The sequence below is a fragment of the Delphinus delphis genome, chromosome 8 (assembly GCF_949987515.2).
Source record: "Delphinus delphis chromosome 8, mDelDel1.2, whole genome shotgun sequence".
Taxonomy (NCBI): Eukaryota; Metazoa; Chordata; class Mammalia; order Artiodactyla; family Delphinidae; genus Delphinus; species Delphinus delphis.
Window position 1 is genome coordinate 107,042,722 of NC_082690.1, and position 26,970 is coordinate 107,069,691.

At 58.4% G+C, this 26,970-nt stretch overlaps 1 protein-coding gene across 2 annotated transcripts in view; it reads left to right on the top strand.

Annotated features, from left to right (window-relative positions):
- Window positions 1–26,970, top strand: part of ANO1 (anoctamin 1) — a 90,677-nt gene that overhangs the window by 57,885 nt on the left and 5,822 nt on the right. The window contains exons 14-25 of one of the 2 annotated variants that reach the window (XM_060017564.1): window positions 1,018–1,029; window positions 1,655–1,726; window positions 3,793–3,870; window positions 4,791–4,865; window positions 8,210–8,411; window positions 8,585–8,696; window positions 10,215–10,272; window positions 12,002–12,102; window positions 12,661–12,806; window positions 15,588–15,740; window positions 22,911–22,963; window positions 25,005–25,189. In XM_060017564.1, coding sequence (XP_059873547.1) covers window positions 1,018–1,029; window positions 1,655–1,726; window positions 3,793–3,870; window positions 4,791–4,865; window positions 8,210–8,411; window positions 8,585–8,696; window positions 10,215–10,272; window positions 12,002–12,102; window positions 12,661–12,806; window positions 15,588–15,740; window positions 22,911–22,963; window positions 25,005–25,189 — 1,247 coding nt within the window. The remainder of the gene's footprint in view (window positions 1–1,017; window positions 1,030–1,654; window positions 1,727–3,792; window positions 3,871–4,790; window positions 4,866–8,209; window positions 8,412–8,584; window positions 8,697–10,214; window positions 10,273–12,001; window positions 12,103–12,660; window positions 12,807–15,587; window positions 15,741–22,910; window positions 22,964–25,004; window positions 25,190–26,970) is intronic. The other variant, XM_060017565.1, reaches the window with a different exon arrangement.

Genomic DNA, 26,970 nt, shown 5'->3' on the forward strand with positions numbered 1-26,970 from the left:
TGCTGGAAGAGGCACCAGCTTAGTGGAGACGAGACGGCCTCTGGGACCAGGCTGTCCTTGCACCACCCTGGCTGTGTGACCTGGGGCAAGTTGCTTAACCTTTCTGTGCCTCAGTGTCCTCACCTCTCAAACAGGGGTGGAGGAGTAGGGTTTGAGGGGGTCTCCCTGGGTCAGCAGATATAAAGCACTTCAAGCAGGGCCTGGCACCAGCAGGTGTCCCTTAACCCATCTCCCACCTCCGGGTTCAACCTCTTCCCCAGTGGGTCTCATCGTCCTGTTTCACAAATGGCGGGACCGAGGCTGATGCAACGAGAGACACGCGGCTCCTTAGGGGCAGAGGCAGGCGTGGAACTCCATCCCCCATGACAGGCCCTGGGTCGCCTGTCTGCCAGAGCGTGTTCTAAAGATTCAAATAGAATAAAAAGCAGAGTGTTGTCTTGTTATTTTGGAAGTAGATTTAGAACATCCCTTTTCATGATATCCCTGGGGTTGGGGCAGTTCGATCCCTTGGGGACCCGTCCCGTGAACTCTTCAACCTGAGGGGTCAGACCCTAGATGGTGGGGTGGCGATCAGAGCCACTGGGCACGGGTCCCCAGTGACCCTGAATGAGTCCCCGAAAGCAAGCCTCCCACGGCTGGCCAGGGCCTCTTCTGGGGTTAATCACCCGACACGAAGGGGCCCCCTCTCCACGACATGACCCCAGGTGTCCGCTCTCGGAGCAGAAGGAAGCCCGTACCCAGTCCTCTGGCCTGTGTGTTCCTTCCCTGAGTCTAAGACAGTTCAGCCCAGCACTCCCTCGGGAATTACCTAGACCATGTGACCTGCAGAAGCAGCAACACACGGTCCCCCTAAAGTAGCGTCAGCCTTTAGTGGGTCCTCCTCATGCACCCACGTCTAACTGCCTTCATCCAGGTTCTTAAGTATATCATCTTTAGCAGACGTAGCCTGTTTCTTAAAAAAACAACGCAAGTAATGAAATCTTTTTGTTTTTGTTTTACGTTTCTGGTTCCCGGAAGGAGGCTGTCAAGGTTTGGAATTTTTTGTCACTCCTCTGTCTTCCGGTAGCCTGTCTCCCTGGGAGAGGGACCTTCTCACACACCTGATCCGTCTGTTTCTGCTGAGTGGTTCCCTGCAGCTCTTCCATGGCGGGCAGGGGTCTCCGTTTCCTCCCCCACCTCTGGGTCTCTCTTAACCCCTGTTCTTCTGTTCCAGTGCCCTTCGCTGATCTGCTCTGGGCTCCCCCGAGGTCTGGTGCCTCTGGTCTGCCCCCGCTTTGCTGACACTTCCTGCCGTCTCTTCTGACCCCCACGGCTCCAGATGGGATATCCTCAGGGGCCAGTTCATGGCTGGGTGTTCAGAGTGAGTGGCCTGCAGGATGGGCTGCAGCCTGGTGCAGACTGACCTGCCTGCAGGACACAGAGCCCGATTCTGTGGCCTTCCCAGTGGGCTAGGGTTCCCCACAAGGTGGAGAATCCTGGGTGAACTGCATACAATGAGTTCCAAATTGGAAATGGTACAAACAGCCAGCTAGGAACTGGCCCCAAAGGGTGTCCAAGGGAATGTCTGGGCTGATTTTGCCATGCGCGCTCCTGTTGAGGGTCTCAAACTCACAAAATTAACAAAGGCTCCCCGCTGACTTGGTTTCTTTCGCAGGATCATCCCAGAGCCGAATATGAGGCCAGAGTTTTGGAGAAGTCTCTTAGGAAAGAATCCAAAAGCAAAGAGGTATGGTGGCCGCTGCCAGTTGGCTTTCCCAGCAGTAAAACATTCTACATGCATCAACATTTCAGACCAGGGATCGGCAAACACTGTGTAGTTGGGGGGCCGGCCCCCAGACAGGGCCAGATAGTAAATATTTTAGACCCTGCAGGCCTCTGTCATAGCAACTCAACTCTGCCATTGTAGGATAAAAACAGTCATAGACAACAGGTAAACAAATGGGTCTGGCTGTGTTCCAATAAAACTTTATTTATAAAGCAAGCAAGGGGCCGATTTGTCAAACTTGCTAGAGTAGAGACCTACCTTTTTGATCTATCCTGAGGGTGATCTCAAACTTCGGCCAACATTTCAACATCAAGAACCGAGTAGCTTTGCAGCTGTTTTGCTCTGGGTGGTCATTATGTCCAGCCCTCCAGTTCTACATTGAATGATGGTTGGAAGGGTTTGCCCAACAGGGTCCCTGAGCTGCTGGCCAGTTCCTTGTCTCACTCACAGACCGTGAGAATGAGAGAGAGAAGTGCTTTTGTGATGTTCCTGAAGCCGTCACCTTTTTTTTTTTTTTTATAACAAATGCCTTTCTTTTTCCTCAAAACCTCTCATTCAAATTGGCAGTCGTGTTTGCAGCCTGAATTCTCACAAACCTCTGGGGGTGCTTGGTTATTTTTTAACGGAGGTTTTTTATATGACATGGGACAAGCACAGAGCCCCGGGCCCTTGTCCACCTCTCACTGAGGCTGGAAAGTCAGGTCTTGAAGGGATGGGGAACGATTGCAGGACACTCTTCCCAGATCCCGGTGTTCTGCGTCACATCTGCACCCTCGGCCTCTGGGAGTGACCAGAGCAAACCCCTGCATCGATCTTCTCTTGTCATTGTGTCCCATGGACAGAGTTTGCTGGTACAGAGTGGCTGGGGGTCCTAATTATCAAAAGTCCCCTCTGGGGGGGCAAAGTGGGTGCAGCAAAACCCCCTCTCGGGCCCCAGTTCCCGTAACAGAGCAAAAAGCCCAGCTCAGTCCTCCTGCAGCCAGAAAGCGGGTGCACTTCCCTGAACTCAGAGTCTGAGAGGGACCGAGGGTGCAGAGAAAATAACCACAAAAGCGTGAGTCCTCACCCCAAATGAGGAGACTGGCCTTTTAACTTAACACATCAGAACGCATGTCCCGAGCACGTTGCCTTCAGCGCGGCCGCCCTGTGGCCTTGAACCAAGGGCTCCAACAGCCCCCCATGGGCTGCGTCCCCTCTCCTAAAGGGAGAGGCGTGGTCGCCGCTGCTCTGAAGCCCCCAGGCCCCCATGGTGAGCCACCACGACCCGCGTGCAGTGCAGCATCCTCGCCCCCCGACAGTCCGCCCCACGGCTTTACGGTGGCCCCTCGTAGCGTGAACGTGGATGGGATTTCATTCCTTCCTAAGGAAAAAAGGGCTCAGTGGCCCGTGTCACATCCACTTAAGTCAGGGGCTCGACCAAGCCCGAGTGCCGGGCCTGGGCAGCCATGTCAGATTCCCGGTCACTGACCCGAGCTCTTTGATCACAAGAGCAACAAAGGTCGGGGTTCACTTCTGCCAGCCTCTGATGGTGACGCCAGGCCCTGAATGCCTCCGTGGGGCCACACCCTCTCTTGATTTTCCCCTCCATTTCCCTGGCTCCCAACTTTGTGTTTTTAATTTTTCCCCCAGCTATGGTACCGAATTTGTTTAGGAAAGAAAAGATGCACCCCTTCATTGCCGTGTTAGGATTCCGAGTGTGGCTTCCTTCACGTTGGCGTAAAATGCTCAGGGTCATCCTCGCCCTTGCATAAGATGCACCATCTGAATTACGGCCACCGTCTGGTGAGAGGGGCCCCGTGGAGCCCACCGAGCTTCCAGGCTGGAGTTTTCATTTCCATTACCTTTGTGGCAGCCTTTCTTTTAGAATGTGGGTCTCTGCCATCTCTGATGGGTTTAAGATGCCCAGAGCCTGAATCGGCCCCAGCCACCGGCACAGCCAGGGATGTGCTGGCTGCCCAGGGGGCCGATGGGAGCCTGGGTGGCGGTCTCACCCCACGGTGCTCTCTTGTTTCCTCCACCCGCCCCAGAAGCGCCGGCACCTTCCAGAGGAGCCAGCAAACAAATGGAGGCAGAGGGTTAAGACAGCCATGGCGGGGGTGAAACTGGTACATGTCGCGTCGGGCCGTCGCGAGGCTGGAGTGTGTGCAGATGACCGAAGTCCACTGTGTTTTCCTCAACCGACTCTGACTGCTGTATTATCCTTTTAACATTCACACCCACGTTGCTTTGCCTTCCTTCGGTACCCACGGGCTGTGGCGTGTGTTGAGGTGTCTCTGCATGGCTGTGGTGGGTTTGTGGGGGGAGCTCGGCTGTCTCTGGAGCTTTGTGAAACGTGCCTGTCACAGCTGCCTGCCAGTGGCCCCTGGTCTCATTAACACGCATGCCACCTGCCCTGGAACGCGTGGCCTCGGGTGTCATGCCTGCCAGCATTCTTTGACCTCGTCCATGCATTTTTCCCGTTCAAAATCCACCCCATTCTTGAAACATCCCAGGTTAGCAACGAGCGTCCACTTCAGGTCCCTCCAGACCCTGCTGTCCCTGTGCCAGAGCCTTCGGACCACGTGTCCCCGCTCTCCGCCGTTGCTACGTGGCGGGCAGCGTTTGAACTTAGAGTGCTGGTGGCTTGTTTCAACTTGCTCTGCAAAGGAAAATTACTATTATGGTCTGGGTGGCGAAGGAAAACAGCTTAGATCTTCTGGCCTTGGAAATGAGACCTTCAGCCACGAAAAGGAGTCCAGGCTTCTCCCAGACGGGGGTCTGATCATCCAATTTAGAAAAGCCTCTGGCACCATCACGCCCCGTACACAGAGGACTCACTTTTTTAGACAACTATTATTTCTATCATTTCGTAGCAGCATTTCATCGGGAATAAGGCCCCGGATGCCAGATGTTTGCATTCGCTCATCATCATTTTTTTTAACCGTGTTTCTGTTGTCCAAGTTGTTCACGCCCATACATATGTGCACACACACATCTTTCCGCTGGGATGGTCCCCACCGCTGACCCAGCCCTGTTCGTGTTGCAGACAGACAAGGTGAAGCTGACCTGGAAAGACCGGTTCCCAGCCTACTTCACCAATTTGGTCTCCATCATCTTCATGGTGAGCTCTGGGAGGTAAAGGAGGGAGGTGTACCAAGGTGTGCGGTGCTCACCTGGATGGGGCCAGCCATCCTCGTGGCAGTTGTGTTCATCCCAGGCTAGGCAGGGTGGTGGGGGGATTCCACCAGCCCCCTAAACTGGGGAGGGGCCAGGGTTCTGCAGTGACCCCCAGGGGGCTTCCCAAGCCCTGGGGCCCGTGCGGTGGTTCCCTTTGGTCCCTGACACACATCTTTCGTTCTGAGAGTGACGCATATAAGTAACTAGTCATTCAAACCTAGGAGTTCGCAGGTATTATTTAAGACAAAACGGAGGGCTTTTGAAGAAAACCAGTAAGTGAAGAACACACAGGACAAAAATCAGGACGATGCCACTCAGGTGACGGAGGGCCGGTGACGCCAGGTTCATCCGGACACTGCTGATTTGAATGAATTGCCAACACTGTGGCTGCCTCTATTAGGGGATTTTAATCCCCAGTTAGTTGGGCTGCATCCCTGGAAGGCCTCAGGCCCATGCTAGCCGTGCTTTCATTCCCCCCACAATGGGTCAGGGCCACCTGTGGTCACTGTAGCGATGACCTTGCTATCAAGGTCATCCGCATGGCCAATGTGGACCAAGGGCTGGGCTGTGCCCAGTGGCCTGAGGGCCTCACACCTGCCTGTCCCCCTCCTGCTGCTGAGGAAATGGAGGCCAGAGGTCTCACCCCCTCCCCAGGCCAGAGGCCAGGCAGACAGTCTGCCCTGAGACACCCCCCGCCCTTCCGTATGAACTTGGAGACACACAGGTGGGCTTGCCTTGGTCTTCCACTGGGGGTGGCATCTGAGGCCCCCTAACCTGAATAGTTGGAAGCAGAGGGAGGACTCCGTTTCCCCTAACACTCTCTCACACGGCAAGAAGGACCTCTCTGAGGTAAAGAAATGTGTGGTGGGGACCCCCAAGACTACAGATTGGGAGCCACTGGGGGGTGGGGGGAGGGCCGTTGGGCTGTCAGGATGACTGGGTGGCAGTGGGCCCAGCCGTGTTTTGAGGGTCCTGGAGCACACTCCCCAAATAGCACAGGAGTGCTGGCGGGGTGATGTAGGATGACATGGTCCCTGCCTGGAGCATCCACGGGGCTCACCCGACGGGGGACGGGGTGCGGGAAATGGAAGACTGAGACACCAAGGCTCAGCCCCTCCTGGCAGAGAAGAAGCGATGTCAGCACAAAAGGTCCAGCGAGGGCGTGACAGGAGGTGGGAGGCTGTGGGCCCTTCTGCGCCACGGCAAGTTCGGGCAAGAGCCCTCGTGGTACGGGTCACTTCCTTGAATAGTCTTCAGGGGGTTTTGAGTTTCTCTCGTAATAAGGATCAAGATGGTGGGCAGTGGAGGGCTGGTCCGGCACCTCCGTCAGGTTTCTCTGGCCTTCTGCACACCTGTCCTGTGCCTGTGTCCCTCTTGGTCACAACATGGCTGCCCCACCTCCAATATCACCTCCACTTTCCAGGCAGGAGGAAGGGGAAAGAGACAGAGGCCAGCGGAGGCAGCCCCTCTTTGAATGTGCTTTCCCAGAAGGCCTGCCCACACCTCTGCTTGCACCTGGCCCCCCCTGTCTGCAGAGAGGCGGGGAAATGGGCACATTGTCACTGCCGCAAAGGTGGGACAGCGGGTTAGGGAACTGGCTGGCCCTTGAGGTCCTGGGGACCCCATCACCGATGAACCGGTTTTGTCCTGCACTCGGGAGCTTCGTTCTCCGAACAAATAGCAGTCGAGCACCTACAAGGTGCCCCCGTGCTCCGACCCTGGAGATGCTCGTATGAACACAGTGGCCAAACCCTGGCCCTCACAGCCCTTTCCTTCCAGAGGGGGCGTTGCACCCAGGAGGGGACACAGCTATAGAGCTTGTCATGGGGGTACACCGGCCCTCTGACAGGGAAAGGCCGGTGCACCCCCATGACACCTTGCTGAGTCACCCTGCAGGCCTGGCGCCCGTCCGCACCTCCACACGCAGGCAGGAGGGACGTTCCAGAGCCCAGGGCGGTGCCTTCCCCTGGGAGGGGCCTCTTGGCAGGAGCGAGAGATTTTCCCAGGAAAGCCTGCATTCCAGGAGCTGGGAGCTGGCAGCTGGCGGGGAGAGGTACCCACACCTCACCACAGGGCCCCCCCACTTCATCGGGACATTCCCCGGGCATGTGTGGTCACCGTTCAGTCGCCCGCAGATATGGACAGCTACAGAGTTACTGGCCCGAAATTTACAGTAAGAGCTTCCTGGGAGATGCCCATCGCTGTGGCCTCCCTCGGGGGTGAAGCAGCCACAGCCCTTCCAAGCTGCAATCAGAGGCACACAGCATGGCTCAGTGCCCCTCCAGGGCTGTCCCGGGAGCCTCGAGGGGCCGTTCTGGCAGGGCTGGGCCGCCCTGCACAGCCTCAGCGGGAGTGACACGCCCAGGACCCTGGACACACAGAGGGTGCCGTGTAGTCGGGCTCGGGTGACAGCCCTGCACAGCTGCCCGCCATTCAGTGTCCCCTCGGCACTGGGATTTGCAGGCATCCTCACTGTTAGGACAGGACAGAGTGAGGACAAGGTCTTCCAGGGCGAGGCAGGGCCTTGGAGGGTAAGGAAGACGAGCCCAGGCAGACACACGGCTCCACACAGAACAGACTTGTCATCCTAGCCTAGCCCGGCCTCTCAAGCGACCGCCAGTCCAAGTTTCAGGGAATGTTCTGGTCCCACAGTGGTTTGGGCAAGATGAGGGTCTCGTTCCCAGGGACAAGCCGAAGGGTGTGGGTGGCTCCTGGCGAGGTTGGGAGAAGGGACCCCATCCGTCTGTCCCAGCCAGGCCTGCAGCGTTGCCGGTGGGACCATACCATCCCACGCCCCACCCACCTCTTGCAATAGCATGGAGAACGTCACTGTTTCCACTCAGGGTCATCCAGGCTGGGGGGAAGCCCCCCCTGTAGTCAGCCTGTCGTCACACAAGCCAGGCAGCTTCTGGGTTTGCAGCGACCCTAAGTCGTGTCGGGGACAGTGGGCGAGACGTCACGATGCCCCATAGCGAGTGGCAGAGCCTTGCCCTCCAAGCTTGGTAGGCACACCTGGAAAATCCCAGTTCACGCGCTGGCTGACCTGGCCTGCTGCCGCAACCTCTCTGAACATGTCTCCTCTTCTATAAAACAGAACCTAGCCACTCATTCATCTGTGAAGTGAGCACCCATAAAGCCCATGGCATTTGGTGGGTGACAAGAAACACCCATCTTGGTTTTGCAGCGGAAGTGCTCCTGGGTGGGGTGACAGCTGGGCCCAGGGAGCCGGGGGAGGTTCCGATGGGCCCAAGGGGACCCAGCCAAGAGCATCCCCTCCTCCCTCCGCAGATCGCAGTGACCTTCGCCATCGTCCTCGGCGTCATCATCTACAGAATCTCTACGGCCGCCGCCTTAGCCATGAACTCCTCCCCCTCCGTGCGGTCCAACATCCGGGTCACTGTCACGGCCACGGCGGTCATCATCAACTTGGTGGTCATCATCCTCCTGGACGAGGTGTACGGCTGCATAGCCAGGTGGCTCACCAAGATCGGTGAGTGCCCCGGCCAAGCCCTGGAGCCAGGCGGCCCCAGGTCGCCTCCCTCCGGCTGTGGGGCCTTGGGCTTGTCACTCACCCTCTCTGAGCCTCACTGCTGTGACAGCTGAGGGAAGTGGTCAGCCTGGCCCGGAGCAGTGGCTCAGCAGCGCGTGTCTCACTCCTTCTAGAGGTTCCAAAGACGGAGAAGAGCTTCGAGGAGAGGCTGATCTTCAAGGCTTTCCTGCTGAAGTTCGTGAATTCCTACACCCCCATCTTTTACGTGGCGTTCTTCAAAGGCCGGTAGGGGCTTCTTCAGTGACTGAAACACACTGCTTTTCCGCAGTCCAGTAGAAGGCTCCCCTCCCTCATCTCTCTTCAGGTGGGAGGCACCTGGGCCCAGCGCAGAGCAGTCAGTGTGGCTCCCACTGCCGCCGAGTTTGGGGAGAGGCCTGGCTCCCGCTGGGCCCCCAGGGAGCAGGGTCCCCTGGGAAGCAGGGACCCTAGACGTTGGGGACGCCAGGCAGCAGGGACCCTGGGAAGCAGGAACCCTAGACATCGGGGAGCCCAGGGGATAAGGACCCTGGGAAGCAGGGACCCCAGGGAACAGGGACCCCAAGCAGCAGGGACCCGGGAAGCAGGGACCCTAGACATTGAGGAGCTCAGGGAACAGAACCCTGGGAAGCAGGAATCCCGGGGGCAAGCTCCAGGGGTTCCCCCAGCGTGGGGGATGAGGGCTGCAGGAGCTCCAGGGATTCCCCCAGCGCGGGGGATGAGGGCTGCAGGAGCTCCAGGGTTCCCCCAGTGCGGGGGGTGAGGGCTGCAGGAGAAGATATGGGAAGGGCAGCCGCTGGTGTTCCAGGGGTTCCCCCAGCGCAGGGGGTGAGGGCTGCAGGGGAAGATATGGGAAGGGCAGCTGCTGGTGTTCCAGGGGTTCCCCCAGGGCGGGGGATGAGGGCTGCAGGAGCTCCAGGGGTTCCCCCAGGGCGGGGGATGAGGGCTGCAGGAGCTCCAGGGGTTCCCCCAGCGCGGGGGATGAGGGCTGCAGGGGAAGATATGGGAAGGGCAGCCGCTGGTGTTCCAGGGGTTCCCCCAGCACGGGGGATGAGGGCTGCAGGGGAAGATATGGGAAGGGCAGCCGCTGGTGTTCCAGGCTGGTGGGGTGTGAACCCCATGCCCTGACCCTCTGGAGCCGTCCTGGGTTTATCGGGGCCTGTGGCCCACCCACCAAGACTCCCCACCACCCCTCCGCCTAGACGCTGGCAGGGCTGATCCCAGAACCCCTTCCGAAGTCACCTTCCTTGGCATGATGTGATTTATAAGTACCACTCCACCCTGGGGTCCTGGAGCTGGGCCGAGGTGCCCAGGCCCCGCTGAGAGCACCCACATCGGAGCAGGCTCTCAGAGGCCCCCTACTCCCTCATCCCATAGGAGGCTGAGAGGCGGCCTCAGGGACCACCTGCACCCCAGCCGGTCCACAGTCCCCAGCGTGGTTCCGTGACCCTGCCATGGCGGGTAGCGCCCTCTGCCCTTAGGCTGCTGTACCTTCTTCCCTTCCTGGGCTCCTCCCCTCTATCTGCCCTTCAGCCTCTTGGTTTCCTGTTGCAGCTGTGTTTTCTTACCCACCTGTTGGTTTGGGAATCACATGTTCGACCAACAGAAAACCCCTGTGGGTGATTCTTAGTCGGTGACACGGGCGGAGGGAAGAGCCTGTGAGACACCGGAGGCTCTGACCTGGGGAATCATGACACGGCCCAGTCCCCACCTGGGGGTCTCCCCGAGCCCGCTCTCCCCTCTCTGAATGACCCCCAATTGTTGCAGGTTTGTCGGACGCCCAGGCGACTACGTGTACATTTTCCGTTCTTTCCGGATGGAAGAGGTAACGAGATCGTACGCGCTGCTCCGCTTTCTTGGTTCCGTCCTCACAGCAAACCTGACGGTTCCCTGCCCTGAGAGACCCCTGCTCTGTTCTCCAGCTGCAGGGATGGGGCTTCGAGCTCCTTTGGCCTGTCCATGTAGGATTACCCTAAAAGGAGAACGTCTCTTCAGGGTCATGGAAGCCAAAAAGTTACACCCGCTTTTTTTTTTTTTTTCTTTTTCTGTAAGACCTTGAATGTTTTTCTCTTTGTTAAGATGAATTAGTGAGGCAAAAACAGGACTCAGCTACGCTGCTTTTTCTTTAACATTGAAATGCCCACCTCTCTCCCCGCCAAGCGGCATGCTGGTGACCTTGGGCTTCTGCTCAGCGATTCCGGCCACTCCAGGTCTGGTGAGTCGTCCAGTTGCCTTCTGCCGCTGAGTCCTGGCCCCCAGACTTGCTCCGTCAGCTCCGTCAGACCAAGCCAGGCTTCAGGTCTCCGGGAAACCAGTCCAAATTTCCAACTTCCAGAATAATTCAGCATATCGGAAAAGAAGGCTCTTTTTTATCAGGGTCTTCTTGATAAAGATTCTGTGAAACAGGGTGGGGAGGATTGGGGTGGGCTTCAGGTACAGGGTCATCTGGCTGCCTGGGGCACAGTCTAGAAGTTCAGCCACCTAAATGCCGACCCCTGGACATCCCAGGACATAGGCCTCCTCCGCAGTGAGGGATGTTTGCAAGAAGCCCACGACGTGCTGCCCCGCTATACAACACATCATTTACATAGCTGACACCCTGTTAAGCGCTTTAATGGTTGGAGAAGTTGGGGAAATGCCTTTGTGGAGTAGAATAAAGCGGAGGACGTCTTTGTTTTTTTTTAATGAGATTGATGGCTGTCCCAGATAAATTCTTTGGTAATGGTATATAAAGTTTTGCTCAGGACTCAGAGAGGAGTGAGCTGTGCCCCAGAGTGTCACCCAGTGTTCCTTGAGTTCCCTTCACTTGGACAAGTTAAGCTTCTGACGGCCTGCCCGGCCCCCGGTACAAACCCACAGGGCATTAGGCCTCCGAGGGGTGGCCGGCTCCCTCACCCCGCGGCTGCCCAGCTGCACGGCCCTAGCCTGCGTGGCCCTGGGGCAGGAGCAGCCCTGAGACCCAGCCCCGCCGCTGCCTACTCCCTGGCAGTGTGCTCCACTCTGAGCCTTGCTGCAGCCCCGAGAGCCTGTTGGCCGGGTTGTACTCGCTTCCCGGAGCTGCTGTGACAAGATACCACAGACCGGGTCGCTTAAAACAGCAGCGATTTATTCTCTTATGGGTCCAGAGGCCAGAAGTCCAAACTCAAGGTGTCCACAGGGCTACGCTCGCTCCGAAGGTTCCAGGGAGGGTTCCTCCAGGCCTCTCTCCCAGCTCTGGCGGCCGCGGGCGATCCTTGGCCTCGCCCTGCTCATCGATGGGCCTCTCCAAGCTCTGCCTGGTCTTCACGGGGCCTCCTCCCCTCAGTGTGCCTGTGTGTGTTTCCTCCTCTTATCAGGACACCGGCAATCGGAGCAGGGTCCGCCCTATGCCAGCGCGACCTCATCTTAACTCGGTCACATCTGCAAAGACCCTATTTCCAAATAAGGTTCCATTCCAAGGTTCCGGGGGTTCGATGTGGAGGACACGAGGGCCGACCTCCCCTCGCTGGGAGCTGGGGTGGTCTCTCCCGGTAGGCGGGGCGGGGGCGGGGGCTGACGCCCGTTCTCTGCCGCAGTGCGCCCCGGGGGGCTGCCTGATGGAGCTGTGTATCCAGCTGAGCATCATCATGCTGGGGAAGCAGCTGATCCAGAACAACCTGTTTGAGATCGGCATCCCGTGAGTAGCATCCGCTTCAGGTCACGGCGGAGCACGGGGGAGATCGGGGCCTTGGGGCGCTCGGGAGGCCCTTGCAGTAGTCTGGGTGACACGGGGCCTGGACCAGGGTGGGGGCGCCGGAAACAGGGAGGTGGTGAGGACACGGGAGGAAGATGGGCAGTAGCCACCCCTAGTGGACGAGGCCAGGGACGAGGCCAGGATGACCCCTGCTCCCAACTGGCTGAGGATGCAGGGTACCCACAGGTGGCCCCAAACCCACGTGCCAGCCTCCATGGTCCAAGGCAGCCAAGTCTGCTTGGGGCCGGCCAGACCCCTGACACCTGAGGGGCCCTCCCTGGCCTCCGTTTCCTCATGTCACAAACGGAGCAGTGATGCTTGCCCCCTGCCCCTGGGGAAAACGGCAAAGGAAATCATCAACAGAGGGGTCATCGCCAAGATGTTAGTTCAGGACTGAGAACGCGCGAGGGCTCAGAGAATTGGCAAAACAGCTTGGAGGCGCCAGACCCCCGAGCCCACCTCCCTGGAAACCCAACCGAGGTGACGTCGTGTGTCTCTCAGGAAAATGAAGAAGTTCATCCGTTACCTGAGGCTGAGGCACCAGAGCCCCTCTGACCACGACGAGTACGTGAAGAAGAAGCAGCGGTACGAGGTGGATTACACGCTGGAGCCCTTCGCGGGCCTCACCCCGGAGTACATGGAGATGAGTGAGTGACGGGAGAATCCTGTCCTGGGAGACGGGGCAGGACGGAAAAGGGCCAGCTGGCCGCCGGGGGCTCGCTGCGGTCCCTGCACGGAGCGGGACACACCCAGGACTCAGCCATGTCACCTGCAGCTGTGCCACTGGATGGGAGGATGCCCAGAGGCGGCACAGGACTCCCAGGAGTGGGGCGAGAGAGAGGGGACAGGCCAGGGTGGCCTGCGTGGCAGCCACCTGGAGCCTCCCTGACCCCACCTCCGACCTCTCCCTCCACTTGGGCCACGCTGGCCTCCTTGCTGTTACCCAAACTCACAGAGGTCACTCCTGCCAAGGGGCCTTTGCGCTGGCTGTGCCCTGCCCGTAACGCTTTCCCCTGGTATGAGCGTCACTCCCTCTCTCCCTTCCTGCAGGGCTCTGCTCAGAATGTCCCCCACCAGAGGGGTCTTCCCCACCGCAGGGTTTAAAAGGGGCAGCCTCTCCCCCTGCTTTCTGGTTCTCACCACAGCTGATATCTTTAGCCCCCAACCCTTTCTCACTCCTCCACCATCTGCCTCTCCCGTAGAATCAAAGCCCCATGAAAGCAGGTCTTTTTTCTTCACTGCTGTACCCCCTGCCCCTAGCACAGGTCCAGGTATACAGTGGGTGCTCAGTGTGTGCTCCCTGAATGAACGGATGAGTGAAGGCTGACACTCACGCACGGGGTCCCAGTGTCGTGCCCCCTAACCGCCATGGACAGCTTATCTTAAATGCTGGGGGACTTCCCTGGCGGTCCAGTGGTTAAGACTCTGGGCTTCCACAGCCGGGGCCCCGGGTTTGATCCCTGGCCGGGGAACTAAGATTCCTCAAGCCTCTCAGTGCAGCAAAAAAAAAAAATTTTAATGCTGGTTCCCGGGCCCAATCCTGGTCTGCACGGAGTGGGACCCAGGACTCTGCGTTTTAACAGGCACCTGGGCAAACCAGCCAGGGACTGGTCTGCAGGGTGGGCTGGTCAGGGGTGGGGTGGCCTTGGGTTTCAGGAGCGGTTCTGTTTAATTGTACCATGGGTGTGTCCCTCCCTGTTGGCAGAGTTGGTCCCAGTAAGTCACTCCCAGCTTCCCGGACGCCAGTGCCGTAACACTCTGAGACTTAAGACAAGGAGATGGTGTGGCGTCTGGGTGACATCCTCCCGGACATCGTCCCGGAATCAAATCCAGGCTGAACCGGAGGCAGACGGGCAGCTCCCCGCCCTGCGGGTGCCGCCTCCCCAGGCCTGCCCTCTGCCCAGCTGTTTATGCTCATCGTGGGGCCTGGGAGGAGGGTCTCCACTGCCTGACCCCGTGGGCGGATGGACACCGAGAACAGCAGCCTATGATCCGCTGAGAGACTGCAGTCGGTCGTTTCCCCAGATTTTAACTTTTTTTTAAGTTTATTATTTTTTTTTTTTTTGGCTGCGTTGGGTCTTCGTTGCTGCGCGCAGGCTTTCTCTCGTTGCGGCGAGCGGGTGCTTCTCTTGTTGTGGAGCACCGGCTCTAGACGTGCGGGCTTCAGTAGTTGCAGCGCGTGGGCTTAGTAGTTGTGGCGCACGGGCTTAGCTGCTCCGCGGCATGTGGGATCTTCCCGGACCAGGGCTCGAACCCATGTCCCCCGCATTGGCAGGCGGATTCTTAACCGCCTGGGAATGCCACCAGGGAAGTCCCCAGATTTTAATCTTTATGGTGGCTGGAGAGTCCTGGATCCTCTGGGGTTTAGTGAAATGAAATTCCTGGGGGAGGCGCCTCCTGCCCCCCCACGGAGCAGCCACCCTGTGCCTGGCGTCTCCTCCAGGCCGACTCGGGCTGGGATGGGGTAGGTGGAAGAAAAGGCCCAGTGGGCAGGACCCAGCCGCGCCTCCTGCTGCTCTCCCCACTGCTGTCCCTGCAAGGGGAGGCAATGTCACTCGGGAGTCGGGGAACCCGCAGCCTCGGGGCTCAGCAGCCCCCTGGCCCCAACGCCGAGCTTATCCAGTGGCCTCCATCCCGTCCATCATCTCCAGAGCCTTCAGGCGAGGCCAGCATGCACAGAAGCATCGCGCGGAGCCCCCGTGGGGCACGTGAGGGGCCAGGGACGTGGCTCTGGGACGAGGGATCACACAGAGCCTCCAGGCACCCCGCCGCGCTAACAGTGGTCACGCTCAGCCCGCTGGGCCCGGGGCCACATTCTGCCGGCTTCCCTGTTTCCCGCCTGGCACCGAGCGCCCTTGGGCGAGGTCCGGCTGTGCAGTCCCTGAGCCAGCTTCCTCCACTCACTTCCGTTCAGCACCCTCTCCCCGACCTGCCCCGCCGGCCCATGATGAGCAGAAGGAGGGACAGTGAGGGAGGGAGGCAGAGGGGCGAGATTGTCCAGACAGTGGGCGGCGGTCCCCGACCGGCTCCCCGGGGCCCGACGGAGGGGGGCACTGGGGGCTGTTGGAGACGCAGTGATGCTCGCGGGCCCGCCAGGTCATAGGAAGCACTAGGGCACCGTCCCGGCCCGCACACAGGGTGACTGAGGCTGGGCTTTTGTGCTCACGGGCACCTTTTTCCCGTTAACTGGTGATTTTTAAGATCAGACATATGATAAGTGAGTACACGGCCTTTATTCAAGAGACAAGACTCAGGTCCAGAGCAAAACTTGGAACCTTGCCCACAGCTCCCTCCCGGCCTGGGCGTGTCCGAGATCCCCTCTTACACATGGGAGGCAGGGCCCATCCGACCCGGGGGCGTGGGGCGGGGGTCCTGCCATCCCGGGACAGGGACAGTGCATGCTGACCGCTGTCCCCTCCTCTCTGCAGTCATCCAGTTCGGCTTTGTCACCCTGTTCGTTGCGTCCTTCCCTCTGGCCCCACTCTTTGCGCTGCTGAACAACATCATTGAGATACGCCTGGACGCCAAGAAGTTCATCACCGAGCTCCGAAGGCCGGTGGCCGTCAGAGCCAAGGACATCGGTGAGTGCCCTGGGCGCTGGGGTTGGAGGACATACTGGGCTTTGGGAAGCTCCCCGGAAGCCAGAGGCAGAGCTAGCAAAGTGGGGTCCCGGGCTCCTCACTGCACCTGCCCTGGGGACAGGGTCAGAGATGGGGCGGGGGGTGAGGATGCAGGGCCTCCAGGCCCCTCTCCACCCCACCCCGAACTGCCAACTCCTGAGATGTGTGGGCTGCGGAGAACACTTGGGAAGGAGCTCGTGGCTCGGATATCAGAGCTGCTCCCCGGTGTGCTGCTCCAGGAGGCCCACAAGGTACATTCCCTCTGGTGGCCCTCAGCACCCCTGCCCCTCCCCGGCTGTCTGCGTGGCCCCAGAGCACAGAGCCAGACCAGCTCATAGTAGCTGCTCAGCAGTGCCTTCCTACAGAGGGTATCGTTTAGTCATTTAACGTTCACAGAAGAGTAAAGGAAGGAGGGAGCCCCCTCCCAGCAATGAAGGAAGAGCATCGTGTCACCTGCCTGTTGGGTCAGGGCCGAGAGCAGCCTGGGCTTTTTAACCCCGAGTCACTAAGGCGCTCCTCATCCACGTGGAAGAGGGGCTTGGGGTTGGGGGACGTTTAACACCAGCATAAGGACTAACTTTCAAATAGTCAAAGGTGTCAAAAGTGGAACCGACATCCTTGTGGAGTGGTGAGCTCCCCGTCACCAGAGGCATTTAAGCATATGTGGGTGCCCGTCTGTCCAGGAGTGGAGGGATCTAGTAGGCAGGGCTCAGAGCCCCATGCACGCCTTTGCCACAGCTAGCCCCCACCAGCAAGGACGATTCTCATCGTATCTTAAAGGGAATCAACTTAATCCAGAACCCAATTTTCAGGGTGAAAACAAAAAAGTCTTTATTGGGATTTTATCTTGAAATGAGATGGAAAATTACAAAATATATTTGTTTTATCTCCTATTGAACACAATTTTAGTTACAACAGCACCTGTGCTAGTTCTGTGCTGGTTCCTAGAACAAACAAGATTGAATTGTGTGTTAGGGATGTTATCTGTCATTTTACCAAAATAAGGTTTGCACACCAGCGAGATAGATCTTTGGGTTGGGCTTTTTTTTTTAAATAAATTTATTTATTTTTATTTATTTTTTGCTACGTTGGGTCTTCGTTGCTGCGCACGGGCTTTCTCTAGGTGTGGCGAGCGGGGGCTACTCTTCGTTGCGGTGCACGGGTTTCTCATCGTGGTGGCTTTTCTTGTTGCAGAGCACAGGCTCTAGGTGTGCAGGCTCAGTAGTTGTGGCTCGCGGGCTCCAGAGCACAGGCTCTGTAGTTGTGGCGCACAGGGTTAGTTGCTCCGCGGCACGTGGGATCTTCCCGGACCAGGGCTCGAACCCGTGTGCCCTGCATTGGCAGGCGGATTCTTAACCACTGCGCCACCAGAGAAGTCTGGGTTGGGCTTTTGTAGCCCAAATATAATCTTGCAAAAATGCAGGGGCTTCGTCACTCCTTCCAAAACCTTCTCTCGCCCTTGGCATTTGGTCGCCCTTGTTGAAAACGCCCCTGAGACCATTGCATCCCCAGCCAGGGGCTCCTTGGCCCGTGCTGGGCCCCATGGTGCGGCCCCCACCCGCTGATGATGCCAGGCCCACTGATTCTCCACCATCCACCCCCGCCCCCCGAGAAGCCTGGAGTCCGGCTTTACACGGTGCAGCCTCTCGGGTTGAACCGGATGCAATCGCCGTTCTCACGATTCAGACGCGCTCAGATATCGGTGATTTCACCTGGTTCACGTTTGTGCTCGGCTCCGTGATGTCACCTGCCGGCCCCAGGCTTAGAGAGGGTCCAGGCACGCTCGCTGCTCCACCAGGAGGGACGTCTAAGCCCAGCAGTACAGAGGTCATCGCCCTGTGTTTTGACACTTTAGTCTCTCCTTCCTATCTGGACGACCCAGACAGTCAGCAAAGACCCGGCAAACAGATGTCCTCCGTCCTAGACTTCGTTTATGATTTTAAAGGATTTTAAGGCCCCAGAACTCACTGGCCCTGTGAAGTCCCTTCTGGCTCCCTGATTCTGCCTCATCTCTGGCCTTGGAGCGAGCCTTCACTCCTCACACCACACCCCTACGTAGCCGGGAGGGCCGTGGCCACAGGGCCGGGGGGGACAGCAGTCCAAAGCAGTGGGTTTGCTGCTGCACTGAGTCAGAGCCCGGCTCACGTTTCCATGAACGGCCGGAGAGTAAACGTTTTTGTCTCTGTGGACTGAAGTGATGTGCAGAATTCTCACCGAAAGGCTAAGTTTCTCACGCTTTTTTCACTCACACTTGAAAATGCAAGAGCTATTCTTTTCTCGTGGGTCATCCAACAACACCAGCCGTGCACTGATTTGGGCCACAGGCCGTGTTTGCAAATCCCCGCCTCGAGATCAAGGTGACGCAGAACCCAGGGTTCTCGGAAGCGTACCCCGCCCTGCTCTGAGTACGACCCCAGAGAGCTGTGCCTGACATTGAACTTTCTCTGGGGCTTTCAGCTGTTGAGTCCCCCCAGGAGCCTCGTGGGGAAGCTGGGGCAAATCCTCGGTCCCATTTTCCAGATGGGGAGACTGAGGCCAGGTGGTTAGCGGAGCTGAACTGGAAGTGGAGCGCTCAAGCCCTCGGCCCCTCCCGGCACACCTCCGTGAGGTGCACGCCTGAGGCCTGCATGGGGCAGACGGTCATCCCACCAGGCGCTCCCTGGACAGTCCTTGGGAATCCTGAGCCCATGCCCAGCGGCCGTGAAGAAAAGCGCGTCGCCTCCCGCCACTTGTTGCTTACAAAGGCCCGATTCTCAGGCGCCCGGAGGCCCCAGGCGTGTCCACGGCGGCCAGAGTTTGCTTTGGCATCTGTGCCTGGCAGAGCCGTGGCCGTGTCCTGTAGCAGCACCCAGAGCCTGCAGCCCCCCAGGGTGGAAGGGAGCACCAGGGTGCCACGCTGCCACCGGCCCTCCGCGGCCCTGGTGGGCGTTGTCGTTCCCACCACGAGCAGGGCTTGGATCGTATCCTCAGGGTTTCTGATCGCGGCTCCTCGATCATTCCCAGTCCTTACGGACTGGCTGCTCCCTTCCTGGTTCCTGCCTGGTCAGCTGGAGCATAATCTGGGTTTGTTTATGGCCTCCTCCACGGTAACCTTTCCTTGAAGAGGCTTTTGTATTCCTCCTGTGATCCGTGCAGGGCCCTGAGGGGACAGAGGGCCCCAGTGGCCCCCATGACCTGCACCCACGGCGCCAGGGGTGTCTGGAGGAAGCTCTGCCACAAAGCACAGGCGCCGCGACTGCCCTGCTTGGCCCTGGTGGGGGGGGGGGGGGCGTGGTGAGTGGCTGCAGTGACCCAGCCGCGTGCGCACGTGGGAACCGGCTCCAGCGTCGCAGTCCCGGACCTTTGACTCCAGACCAGCATGCTTCCTGCCCTCATGCTCATTCCTCAGAGCCTTCCGAGTGAGGAACTCTGCCTGAGCTCAGCTCCCGGGTGCTGAGAGTTGACAGGCGCGTCTAAACACCTCCCTGACGTGTGCTTGGAAACGGGGCTTAGCGTCTCCTGGGACAGCAGTGATGCCTTGAAGAAGGCCGATGGAAATGAGGCATCTCCCCCCGCGAGATTTTCATAAGCGAAGCCAAGATTTGTCCCAAACAGCATCAGCCCCTTGTACCTCGAGGTCGTCAGAGCAATGATTCTTATCCTGGAGTGCAGTGTGTGTCTGAATAGCTTGGAGGGTCAAGGCTCCAGAAGAGGTGATCCTGCGGGCCGGAGCGGCGTCCGGGTTCTGCACTTTTGCAACAGGAGCCCACGGTTCTGGAGTGGGGATCGCACAGAGGACCGTCGGCCCGGACATAAAGGCACTGCGGGACCTGGAAGCCCGGCTCAGCCCCGGGCCGTGGAAAGCCCTCGCTGGCCCATCCGTCTCCCACCTCAGCAGCCCCGTTTTCTGTTGTCACCTGTCTCAGCCCGTTGGACCACGGCCTCGGCCGGCCGCAGACTCATTTCCTCCTGCTGTGCTCAGGAGCCGCCCCCCGAGGTAGCCCCCTGCCCGGAAACCTCAACTTGCCAGGCTCACCGGCACCCTGGCCCCCCACTCGGAGTCCTCAAGCTCAGAGCCCTCGGGGCCAGGCGGGGCCGCAAGAAGGAGTGGACGAAACATACACAGCAGGCGTGCTTGTTCCCATGAAACACCCTACCCTCGGGGTTTTTTTGTCTCCCCACTTTAGTCAGGTCTGGGTTTGGATAAATGTTTCTCTAAGCAACTGGTGGTGATAAAGGAGTTGCCTTGGTACAGAGAGACCTGCAGTGCCTTGTGTGGCCTGAAGGAGGCGCCGCTGCCAGCCACGGCCAACTGTCGTCCTGGAGATGCCAGCCCGCTGCTGACCCAGAGCTGAGGCCCCTTTAGAAGCAGCAAGTTTTGCTTTTTAAAAACACGTCATCCTGGTCTGTGAACATCCGTCAACATTTTTTTTTCTATTTGCATTGTATCTTTCTTTTTAACATCTTTATTGGAGTATAATTGCTTTACAGTGGTGTGTTAGTTGCTTTATAACAAAGTGAATCAGTTATACATACACATATGTTCCCATATCTCCTCCCTCTTGCGTCTCCCTCCCTCCCACCCTCCCTATCCCACCCCTCTAGGTGGTCACAAAGCACCGAGCTGATCTCCCTGTGCTACGCGGCTGCTTCCCACTAGCTAGCTATTTTACGTTTGGTAGTGTATATATGTCCATGCCTCTCTCTCACTTTGTCACAGCTTCCCCTTCCCCCTCCCCATATCCTCAAGTCCATTCTCTAGTAGGTCTGTGTCTTTATTCCCGTCTTACCCCTAGGTTCTTCATGACCCTTTTTTTTTTTCCCGTGGATTCCATATATATGTGTTAGCACACGGTATTTGTTTTTCTCTTTCTGACTTACTTCACTCTGTATGACAGACTCTAGGTCCATCCAACCTCACTACAAATAGCTCAATTTCGTTTCTTTTTATGGCTGCGTAATGTTCCATTGTATATATGTGTCACATCTTTATCCATTCATCCGAGGATGGACACTTCCATATCCTGGCTTCCATATCTTGGCTATTGTAAATAGAGCTGCAATGAACTCTGTGGTACATGTCTCTTTTTGAATTATGGTTTTCTCAGGGTATATGCCCAGTAGTGGGATTGCTGGGTCGTATGGTAGTTCTGTTTTTTAGTTTGTTTTGTTTTGTTTTGTTTTGCGGTACGCAGGCCTCTCACTGTTGTGGCCTCTCCCGTTGCGGAGCACAGGCTCCGGACACGCAGGCTCAGCGGCCATGGCTCATGGGCCCAGCTGCTCCGCGGCATGTGGGGTCTTCCCGGACCGGGGCACGAACCCGTGTCCCCTGCATCGGCAGGCGGACTCTCAACCACTGCGCCACCAGGGAAGCCCTATTTTTAGTTTTTTAAGGAACCTCCATACTGTTCTCCATAGTGGCTGTATCAATTTACATTCCCACCAGCATTTTTTAAGCAGCGGGCAAGCTCGAGGAAACACCCACGCACCTGGATGTGGCAACCTCTGCTCGGGCGTGAAGCCTAGTTGGAAGGGCTTTCTACGTTCGTACAGTCACTCAGCCAACACTTAGCCAACAGCACCCAGCCCCACGTGCCAGGCTGCCTGCTAGACCCGGGAGGGATGAAGGATGTGCTCCCCGGGAGCGTGGAGTCTCCAGAAGGGCTCCCCGCCCCCAAGGCGGCCAGCCGTGAGAGTGGGCCCTGCACAGCGCTGACTTCGTACAGATGCGTCGTCCGAGGAGCTGCCTCTTGCTCACTTGCACCTCGAGTGCTTCCTTCGGGAGAGATGGGAAGGGTGGTGGATCTAGCGCCCCGAGGCGTGCAGGCCCCGTGACCGCCCTGCCACTGCTCCAGCGCGAAAGTGAATCAAACACCGCTGCCCTCGTGGGAAGACCCAACAGAACCGGGACGAACTTCGCATCTCGGGTTCGGTGATAGCCGGCACGGGCGGCTGATGGGCAGGGAGGTGAGCGTCACTCCCATGAGGCCCCGCAGAAGGGTCTACAGCGGGCAGCGTAAATGCTTGCTTCATGGAGTGGTACCCGGCGGCGGCTGGGGAGCCCCTCACGGCAGACCTCGGGTGCTGGGTCCCAGCCTGCAGCTTCCAGCTTCTGGGCTACATGGGCCTGAACTCCTGCGGTCTCTGCAGACCCCCAAGCATACACTCCCGAGACGGGCGCTCACTGCGAGGGCAGGAACGCCCATGAGCAGCTCTGTGTGCCCTGGGTGGAGCCCCCCAACCACCGGCCACTGTCCCCTCCAGCCCTTCCTGAGGAGTGCCGTTGTCACCACTCAGGTCTGGCTCCAGGCAGGGAGAGAGAGTGCCTGGGACAGGATTCCAGCCCCAGCTTTTCCGTGATGTGTGCGAGCCTCATAGGAACGCGGTCAGGTTGGGGGCAGGGGCACTGGGCGCCCGTCCAGGAGTCGCAGCATTGAGGCCCTAAGGAGTGGGGCTAGCCCTGGATAAAGTGCTTCTGTCCTGGGCTTTCTGGTTCAGAAAGGACCATCCTCTGTTCACCTGCGATGAGTACAGTGCTGCACCTTGGGGTGATGGGAACAAGGGGGCATCCAGACGGGAAATGGTTTGTACCGCACTGCTGTCCAGTCATTATACCCAGGCCATGGTCCCAGCCTCACCAGCCGGGGCCCTGGCTTTGCGCCTTGACCCTCGCCCTGCACCTGGCCTGTCCCTAAATTCAGTTTTCCTGGCACTAGAGCTACGGAAAATTCATAGGACATCAAACTTCGTGGTTTCAGTCTCCAGTTACTGCTGCGTGGGCTCTTTGGGGCAGGAGCTGCGTCCAAATTGAATCTTTGTCTCTCTAGAGAAAGGCTCCATCCACGCCGATCAGTGGTTTACGCAGCTTCACAGGAGATTGTTCAGAACCAGGGACCAGGTGTTTCTAAGCATCTCTTTGAGAAGCTACACAGTTTGCTTACAAACAGCTGACGAGCCAGTACAAGCCATGGGCTCCGTTGTCAGCCAGGCTCCCCCAGGTCCTCCCCAAACAATTCCCTGTTACCACGTGTCTGACCTGCCCCAGAAAAGGACCAGACCGGCCTCTGCGAAGGCCGGGCTGCTGCCTGCTAGCCCAAGTTACTGAGAGCCAGGGCAAGGGGGTCTTTAAACCTGTGCTTCCCTTCCCCCCAGGCATCTGGTACGATATCCTCAGAGGCATCGGGAAGCTTGCCGTCATAATCAACGTAAGTGACCAGTGACGTCAGAACCTCGGCCAGGAAGCCCGGCCGAGCTGCCATGCGGCCGGGCACCCCTTCCCCTTCCAGAGAGCTGGTGCGTACCTCCAGCCTCGGAGCGGTTCCCAGCTGGCAGGAGCATCTCCTCTTCAGAAGCATCCCTTGGTCCTGTTGAGGGGTGGGGCGGGCTCTGGTGGGAATGACAAAATCTCCTCGACCTTTCTCTGCAACCGGGGGCAAAACCCTCCACTGTGCCCACCTTGGCCCCTAAGTCCCCTCTCTCCCAAGTCCTGAGAACAAACAAGAGAAGGAGATAGAGGCAGACAGGGAGGGAGAGAGACAGAGACAGGGAGGGCGGGAGAGGGAGAGAGACAGAGACAGGGAGGGTGGGAGAGAGAGACACACAGAGACACAGAGACAGAGAGAGACACGGAGATTCCTCATTAGCAACTCTTCTGCTCTTTTTTAAAAAAGTTAATTTTGGGACGTCCCTGGAGGTCCAGTGGTTAAGACTGTGCTTCCACTGCAGGGGACACGGGTTCGATCCCTGGTCGGGGAACTAAGATCCCGCAGGCCACGCGGCACGGCCAAAAAAAAAAAGTTAACTTTCCCCCTTTATGTGAAACTCATGCCCGCTCTTCAAAGAAAGTTTGAGAAATCCTGAAACACGGAGAGAAGAGGAACCTGCCAGTCGCCCACACACGCACACAGGCACGCACAGACACACGAGCTCGCTGAGGACAGTGCCCCGCCCTCCACGGCCCTGCCCCAGCATCTGGTCCACGCCTTCCTGACACGAGAACCCCAGGGGCATCTGCAACGCCTCAGCCCTGTGACCCTCACCCCTCCACCAGCCGGTCAAGCCTGAGCCCCCCAGAAGCTGCCACCTTGTGCCTTGTAGGGTCGGGGATGGAGCGGGGGGCGGGCGGGCAGCTCCCTGGAGCAGATGGTCACAGTGTTGGGTCAGGGTCACAGTGAGGCCCTGACACTCAGTCCCCACGGCACAGGAAGGGATGCTCGGCCCGGGAGAAGGGACCCTCAGAGCCCTGGACCTGCTTTCCCTGCTGGCTGACAGCTCCCTGTCAGCCACCCAGTCCCGCTGGGTTAAGGCTTTGAAACCCCACTTATAAAGGGGGGCCATGGGCTGAGCTTGCGCGCTGGACAGCGACAGCTCCGCACCCCGCCCCGGGCTGAGCTGGGGGCACATTTTGATGGGGAGAGGCTGGAAACACCAAGGTACAGCCCCTCTGGGGCATGAGCATGGGGGCGCTGAGAGCAGAGCAGCTAGGAACAAGCTGGACGTCTCGTGAGAGCAGCCAGCAGCAACAATAATAATAATAGCAGCTAACATTTATTGAGCATCTAGAATGCTCCAGGCCCTTCTAAGCCCATTCAGTGCACCCACCCACGAGTGCACACACGGCCCATGGAGGCAGAGGGTTATTGCCCCATCTTGCAGGTGATACAGCCGAGGCACAGAGAGGTCAGGCGACTTGCCCGAGGTCACACAGCCAACAAGAGGCAGAGCTGGACTTTACCCCAGGCCGTCGGGTCCATGCTCTGATACTGGCCTTACACTGCGCTGCCCCGGGGACTGCTCTAGAATAGGGTGGGCTGGGTCTGAACTTCACAATCCGCAAAGCACTTTCCCTCCCTGCCTCGCTCTCTTTCAAACAAGCCAGGAAGGAGAAGCACCTAGAGCGGGCACTGTTAGCCCTGTTTGACAAGAGAAAATGGAGGCACAGAGAGGTCAGGCGACTTGTCCAGGGCCACACAGCCAGTGAGAGGCAGCCAGCATGGTCCCCAAGCCTTCTCGTTCAGGGGCGCCCTGTTCCCAGCCCCCGGGCCCTCTCCTCAAGGCGCTGGAGGGGCCGACAGGAACGCCCCCAACCCTTCGTTTGTCACTCGACAAGCCAAGGCCTTGGGGTCATGTTTGCCAACTTGGGTCACGTGGCCGGACCCCAGGGCCAGCGCTGCCCTGGCTCAGGTGGGGCACGTCCCCTCCCCCTCCCAGCTGGCGTCCGCACTCACTGCTCTGTTCCCGCCCCAGGCGTTCGTGATCTCCTTCACGTCGGACTTCATCCCTCGCCTGGTGTACCTGTACATGTACAGTGAGAACGGGACCATGCACGGCTTCGTCAACCACACCCTCTCCTCCTTCAACGTCAGCGACTTCCAGAATGGCACGGCCCCCAACGACCCCCTAGACCTGGGCTACGAGGTGCAGATCTGCAGGTACCGCCCAGGCAGCTCTCTTTAAAGAGCCCCATTTGGTGGGCTTCTGCGAAAACCCCAGTTCAAGCCAGGATTCTTTCAGGGCACATCACAGAACAGCTTAATCTTGCTTCAAGAGGAAAAAAAAAATATCTCTGGAGTGGGGGTAGGATGTGATTTATTAGTCCTTTAACTAAGAAGTCCGTGATAGGCTTCAGGCATGGCGGGATCCAGGGGCTGCCTTGTCATCCGGCCCCATCCTGACACTGCCTCCCAATTTTATGCATTCCTGCATGTGGGCGTCATTTCCTGACAGGCAGTAAGCGTCCCCCAGCAGTCCTCTCTGCTCAGCAGTCCCAGTAGGGGGGCTTTCTTTCCCACTCATCAGCAGAAGTCCTAGGATTGAGTCTCAATGACCTGTCTCGGGTCAGAGGCCCATGCCTGAACCAATCACTGTTGCCAGAGTGTGCGGGGATCTTGTTGGCTAGGTCTGGGTCGTGTGCCAGCGTATGGAGTCATAGCCATAGATTGGGGGGCACCCCAAGGAAAACTGGGGTGCTGGGTGCTGGGCAGGCAAAAGCAACAGACGTCTGAGAGGGTCCAACCTGCGGGGCCCCATCAGCTGGCCAGACTCTCAGGGCAGGCAGGTAGCACCCCAGGAAAGACGGAGGCGGGGAAGAGGGTGGGGGCACGAGTGCGGGGCAGAGCCAGGCCTGGCTATTCGCTGTGCATCTTCCACGTGCCAGCCTGGCCGGGTTAGGGGCCGGGGGCTCAGGGCTGGGGCTCGGGCGTGGGCCACATGATCCCTGCTGCCCAGGGACTTTGTGCAGGGACAACAGAAGCATAAACAGATCGAGTTAAAGGGGTGATAGTAGCCGGAAGCCCGGGTAGAGGGTGGAGGCAGTAGGGGTCACTCCAAGGGGAGGGGCAAAGCGGGTAAAAGAAGAGTGGTGAGCAGGGGCGTCTGTGGGTGGGAAACTGCAGCCTGTTCTGGAGCGTGAAGCGTAAAGGGAAACGTGGACGGTAGGGCTGAAGGTGCGGGCAGGGGCACGGCATCCCGGGTCAAGAAACAGAGGACTGTGGAGCGACTGGCCACGGGCTTTGCCATGAGGCTGAGACCGGGGAGGCAGAGTGGGGCACACTCAGCATCTGTGGGCAGTCCGCACCGCCTCCAGCCCAGCTGAGATTCAGAACACGAAAGACTGCAGGGGCCAGAGCACGTGTCACAAACCCACGCGATGACGCGAAGCCCTTTCTGCGTAGGGCAGATAATCTACCCCAAGGCTGTTTACTCTTACTTTGCCCATAGTTCTAGCAAGCTTACCTGTCTGTCTTCATACCCTTGCCCTAGTAGCAGGAAGCAGAGGAGACTGCCAGGGTCCAGGGTGCTGACAGCAACAAGCGGTGGCATGTGGCTGCTTGCAAAAAAAAAAAAAAACTGGCCCAAGAAATGGAAAACCAGCACCGCGTGCGGTCATTGGAACAGGCAGGCAGACCTGTCCAGCACAGGTGCTACTGAGGGCTTTGCAACAGCAGATGTGCCCGGCTGACCCCGAGTGCTTAAAGAGAAATTACACGACGTGCCGTGTGTTCTGTGTCAGGGCAGGGACCACACCTACTCTGGGACCCGGTACAGCCAGGCCTGCCAACGAGAAAGGGCAGGTGACACACAAACAGGCAACACGACATGCTTCCCGCTTTTCAGAATCCCACCCACCGCATGTTTCAAGGCACATGTACGTGAGCACGTACATCACAGGAAAGGCCCAGGTGATCTGCTTCAACCCCCTGCGTGGTCGCCT